General features: G+C 48.0%; 1 protein-coding gene across 1 annotated transcript; it reads left to right on the forward strand.

The window, feature by feature from the left end:
• The first annotated feature begins 200 nt into the window (after nt 1-200).
• On the forward strand, nt 201-4141 carry LOC149341674 (uncharacterized). Its single transcript, XM_089542007.1, has 4 exons — nt 201-307; nt 839-933; nt 2175-2410; nt 3499-4141. The coding sequence occupies exons 2-4, from the start codon at nt 909-911 to the stop codon at nt 3724-3726; spliced, it is 489 nt and encodes a 162-aa protein (XP_089398133.1). The 5' UTR covers nt 201-307; nt 839-908; the 3' UTR covers nt 3727-4141.
• The last annotated feature ends 1443 nt before the right edge of the window (nt 4142-5584 follow it).

Consider the following 5584-nt stretch of genomic DNA (forward strand, 5'->3'; position numbering starts at 1 on the left):
CAGCCGCTGTTTGGCTGTGTCCAGAGAGAGCATCGTGGTTATCTGGGCGCGCCGGGAAATGCAGCGCACGCTTAGGAGGCTACATTTACGCTGCTTTGTTTTTCTTTGCAAGAACTGTATGTTTCGTCCTTTGAGTTCGACCGCGGAACCATGTCCATCGTGTGAGGCAGCTGTTGTAACTGCAGATAGCCTCCAGAGCCCGAAACAGAATGAGGCACAGTCCTTCAACTCTCTAGTGTCTGCGGTGCCGTACATTGAAGAACTGCAGAACATCTCTGGCTCTTCTACGAAAACAAGTCTTCTCGAGGTTTGTAGCTATTTTTCTCTTGTATAGTGCAATATCTGATCGAAATCTTAAATTTAAAATGCAAGCGCTGGTAGTTACTCGGTCTAAGTGCATCGTAGATGCATCTGAAATGCGCTTTTATAATTAAGCGTACAGGCGTTGCCCTGCATTAATTGTATCGTGCTATAGACCGTCTTTTAACCTTATACCACCAACTATCTACGAGAACGTGCAAGCATGCAAAGTTCAACGTTCCGGCCATTGTTTTCTTAAAACAGAAGTCCCTACACCGTGTTTAATGCTTTACTGCGCGCCAATCTTGCGGGCCCAAGAGTACTGTCTGCGTTGGAAATTTTTTAGGCCATTATGACAAGCGCTACCTTTGGTGTAAAATCTCCAAGCTTGCAAAATAACACGCAGTTACTTGGTTTCATTGGTTTAAATGAAGTTATTCCTCGAATTGTCGACGAGAAGTTAGCCTCCGGCTGTCAACACTGGTAGCCAGAGGCTGACTTCGTCAACAACAGCACTTCGCTCCTTGTATACTTGCAGTTTGGACGACACTGAAATACTGGCTCGAAAACCTTGGTGGACCACTCCTGCTTCTGCTAATTTTTGAAGTATGACGACAACAGAAGTTCAAACAGGTGCGTTCGGATGTTATATTTCATAAGAATGCACCTCCGAGGTGCGCAGTATTTGAGAGTAAGGGTTTCTTAGTCAAGTCGCTATGATTTGAAAGAAAAAAAAACTGCTTCCTTTAAAGTCGCCTAGAATACCCATAATTCTGTTTCCTTCCTTAGTTTCATCCCGATATTAGGGCAGTAGCAGAGCGATCCGCAGAAAAAAATGTGTTGTCATCATTATGCTAAAAGCCATTCCACATAAGCATTCCTCCATTCCCGAGGTTCCCTACACCCTACTGAGTAGCGCAAATCGTTGCCGCAGTTTATATGCTTAATAACTAGAAAAATATCTAAATCAGCTACGTATATATGTTGCCGCGAATCTTTGTAGTGTTTGTACATTCTTCAAAGCTGCCTGCACGCCGTTTTCTCGCTTTGTTTGTGATGCAAGACGACCCTAGATTTACCTCAATTGATCGCATCCAGGCGAAGCCGATTCTACGTTGTTCCAGAATGTTCTAGTAACTTTCCAAGCTTCATCTCGAAAGTTCGCTATCAGCTTTAAATTCAGCACGGCCGATAGCGGCGGGCATTCTGTCGCTACGCATGCTACGCCGCCTCCGAGTCATTCATTTCTTTTCGGGCACAAGTCAGCCCAAATAAAGAGTTTCGTGGTTTCGTTTAGAAGCCATTCTTGCTGTTTTCCTACTCGCCGGACTGCAGTCACCACTACGAGACAATATATAGCACGCAGTGGGTCCCTAAACGCAGCCACTATCTATTAGAATTTATACCAGCAGAAATGCTAATAATAAGGCGTGGGGTTCGACGCCACATGCTACGAGCAGGTTCCGATCGTCCAAACAATGTCACTCGTAATATACTTCGATGCTGTGACACGTGCCAATTAGATCAGGGTATACTTGTCCCTCTTCTTGTTTCTTTTCATGAATCTGGAACCTTCCCAAAAGCTCTCTTGTCCCAGTAGTAAATCGGGCCTGTGACATAGAGCACCCAGACTAAATCCAAGCACATGCGTTTGATATGCATTATGCTATGTCAGTATGATATGTCAGTAACTATTACCGATGAGTAAAGAGTGTCACGAGCCCAGCGGGATCTCCAACCCGCGGCTTTCTGGCCGACTGATGATATCGCGTTTGAGGTGACCGCTTCGGAGCTCTTCAAAGGCTCTATTCATGGGGGCTACCTGCAACGTGCTTGCCTATCGTAACGCTTTTTCAACCATGATATATAATTAGGGCACGGCCCGAGAGCTCTTCCCTTGGCCTCCGACGAAGTTCCGGCAACGGCCACCGGAGCCCAGCAGCGTGCGGACGGAGCCGAGTACCAGCTGCTGCCCGGAATCTACGAGATGAACGTGGACCGGTTGCCCTACTGGCTGCTCGGGGCCAGCGTGCTGATCGCGGCGCTGACGCTGACGGTTCTCCTCTGCGTTTGCATCAGGCGCCGAGGGCTTTTGTTCCCCCCTCCTGACGTGAGTGCATGCCGTCCCCCATGCATATCTGCTTGGATTACGCTTAAGAGGACATAAGGGGAAATACTGAATCCACCTACAGTGAGAGATTATCGTTCCAAGATTGTAAATAGGTTATTTTCACCGAGAACAGAACCTAAATAAGCCAGAAATGACGTAAAAGCGAAATACTATAGCGACGACGCTCCACTTTTTTCACACGGCCATTCCGCGGATGCGCGAATTTCCTATACGCAAGTTCCAATACGCGAGTTCCACCGGTTGAAAACGAACCACCAGCTTCTACTGCGCATGCGCCAGTTCATTCTGGCGACAAGCGTTAACGTCAGATGGTCGTCGCTGTCAATACCACCTCGTGGAGCCAGGTCGTAAGGTGCCTCGACCGAAGAAAGGCTTCATCGAGGCCGGTTAATCCGGCTGCTGCATTGGAGCGCGGCGTCGATTCATGACCCAGTCCACCATGTTATTAATAATCTTCAGCGTTGATTACTCACGTCACCAGCGGTGGTCGAGGAAGTTGGAACCATTGCCAGAGAGCGCGCGATCTCTCTGCGTTCAATTTTTTGGCTGTATAGTTCGCTGTCACTGACGGGTCTTGTGTCTTGTGCACTATGTATTTGCCCGTGCGTTCAACTGCTTCCAGTGGTCTAGCACATCCAGTGCATAAAGCTGGAACGCATGACTGTGTAGAGAGAGCACTTCTAATGCACACTACTTGCATATAAGCACTGAAGAAAACTGGCTGCTTTTTGCACCGCATTGATGAAGTGCAAGCCAGCTGCAAGTGGAAAGTTGCCTTGTTGCAAAATTTCTGTTTAGAGTGCACCCAACGCCTCAGCTATGAAAAATATCGGGAAAAACAATCTCTCCATGGTGGACCGGTAAAGGGCCATGCCTCCTTTCCCCCAGAAAAAAAAAAAGGAAAGAAATGGCATGTACAGGGAAGGAAGCGGCTCCTCCGAGACGCCTAACCTTTCAAGCTCCGTACGAATCACATGTTCTTGCGGTCTTCGTTGTGATTAACGGTTATTTAGGCATTGTCATCGTTAAATCGTCGCCCTGCGGAGTCAGTGAACGTCCATGCGCAGGTTCCCTCCCACCGCCCCACCGTTGCGTTGGCCTGCCCCGCCTCCTTGCTGGGGCCGCAGCCCCTGCCCGACATCGTGGTGTGCCCATCGTGCAGCGGCAGTCCGAGGGCGTCCTTCCACTTGGATCCAACGGCAGCCGCGCTGTGGAACCTTCCGCTGTCCAGGAGCCTCAATCCTTCACCGCGGCTCGAGGTTCCCTCGCAGCAGGTGCCGCTGGCCACACTGTAGCGTGGGACGACGACGAAAACTACCTGTGCGGCAAAGGAAACCGGATACGTCTCCTCAACGGTGCTGGAGATACTGTGGGCGAATTACGATTTGCGGGTCATTTGCTCCAGATTGTCTTTCCTTTTGAACTTGCAGAACGAACTGTGGCTGCTACCATTTCTTCGACAGAGAAGAGTCAAGACCTTTCAGCGTCCCGAAAAATGGCTCTTCCTCCTCCTCCTCTATGCGCTTGAAAATCGCAATGATCGAAGCGACTCGGAATGGCTCTGCTCGATATTGTCGGTTTGCTTTCCTTTCATTGCCAGGAAGAGCGAATTGAAAAGCGCAATTAAAAGAAAGCAAGACAGTTAAAGAACATGTATGAATTGAACTGTTCGCCTGAACGGTACACGCGAGGCGTTGGCAACTTCAAAAGCGCTGCGAGAACCATTGGAAACACTGTCGAGCTGAAGAAAAAAAAAAAAACTAGAAACGAGAAAAGGAAGCGTTGAAAATGAGGAAAAAGTGAGTATTGTCGGGCCGGTAACTGTGGGCTGCATACCTAAAATCACACAGACGTGGCCAGGAAAAAAAGTGCTGTAAAACTTCATATCTTGCATTCAGTGCTCTGGTCAAGGGTAGGCAGATGGTTCCTGACAAAGTGAACAAGGGAGGGGAAAGCCTCAGGGTGCTTGCCAACATTTGGACAAGGGGACTTTTCGTCTGGGCAAAGCGTTCATCATTGGCGGGGTTTCTTTTTACTTGTTTTTTTTTTGTTTATGTACTTAGGTTTTTCAGATATTACAATCCAAGTTTGGCTCGAGAGAGAATAATTAACTGCGTGAAAAAAAAATTGTTTTGCTTACGCAATGTTTCTTTGATCGCTAGGTACAATTGGAAAATGTACCTATTTAGGCATTCGCGCATGAACAAAACCATAACATAAAACAACAGTTTAAATATCACAATACGAGCAAACGCGCTACAGTATATACATGTATACAGTTACCAATAATGCACGCAAGCAGGAGACATTTCGAACAGTGCTGCTCTTTCTAGGTGGTTACGCCAAAGGTTGCTGCTCGCTCCGCTGTTCTGCTCACAAATTCCCTCATGACGTCGTCTAAACTTAGGAGCGCCGTTCTTTCTTTATGTATATGCAAAATCAAAAGATGCGATAACCTCTTTTGAGTCGTTCGGTTGCGCAAACACGTTTTTATACATGCGCAGAGCACTAAAAGAGCGTTCCCCAGAAGCGACAGACGCTGATATGGAAAACAGAAGCTGAACATACCTCACGACCTGATCCATCAACTCGCGAATGTTTTGCGATTCCCTTTGTAGGATCTCCAAAATGCCCGGAGTTGTAGTAGAATCAGCACCGTTTAGAAGAGTTGGTAATAGCATAAACTGCGCCGAGAGTCTGCATAACTCAAAATGAACTGCATGCACTCCCAAAGCTGCCTCTATGGTTCATCTGCTGTATACCGACTACCTCCAGCGGCGCTGGTTAAGATGTCTTCTAGTTTTAGGAGCTGTTCCACGCCCGGCTGCTCAAAACCCTGTTTTGTTTCACTTATGATTCGGTCGGCAGCAGCGAAATACTTCTTGGGCAGCGCGGCCTTAACGGCATGCAGTCTATCAGTCGTCTCATACCTCGCAGGAGGCTTTGTCGGCCTTGATACGCTGTTCCTTCAAGTCTAGACGCGCTGCTGCTGTGCTTGTGTGCTGCCACAGCTTCTCAAACGTAGTTTCAGAGCGCAACTGGGATATCGCCTCGCAGAAAGCCTCTGCTGCCTTTTTTTGCATCTGCGGCGCAATATGTTGAGCTCTGGAGAGCCCTTGCTAGTTCTTCCCAAAGCCCAAAGAAGGCTACGGA

Source organism: Amblyomma mixtum, chromosome 5, assembly GCF_055824585.1.
Source record: "Amblyomma mixtum isolate Tamu chromosome 5, ASM5582458v1, whole genome shotgun sequence".
In the NCBI taxonomy this organism is placed as follows: Eukaryota; Metazoa; Arthropoda; class Arachnida; order Ixodida; family Ixodidae; genus Amblyomma; species Amblyomma mixtum.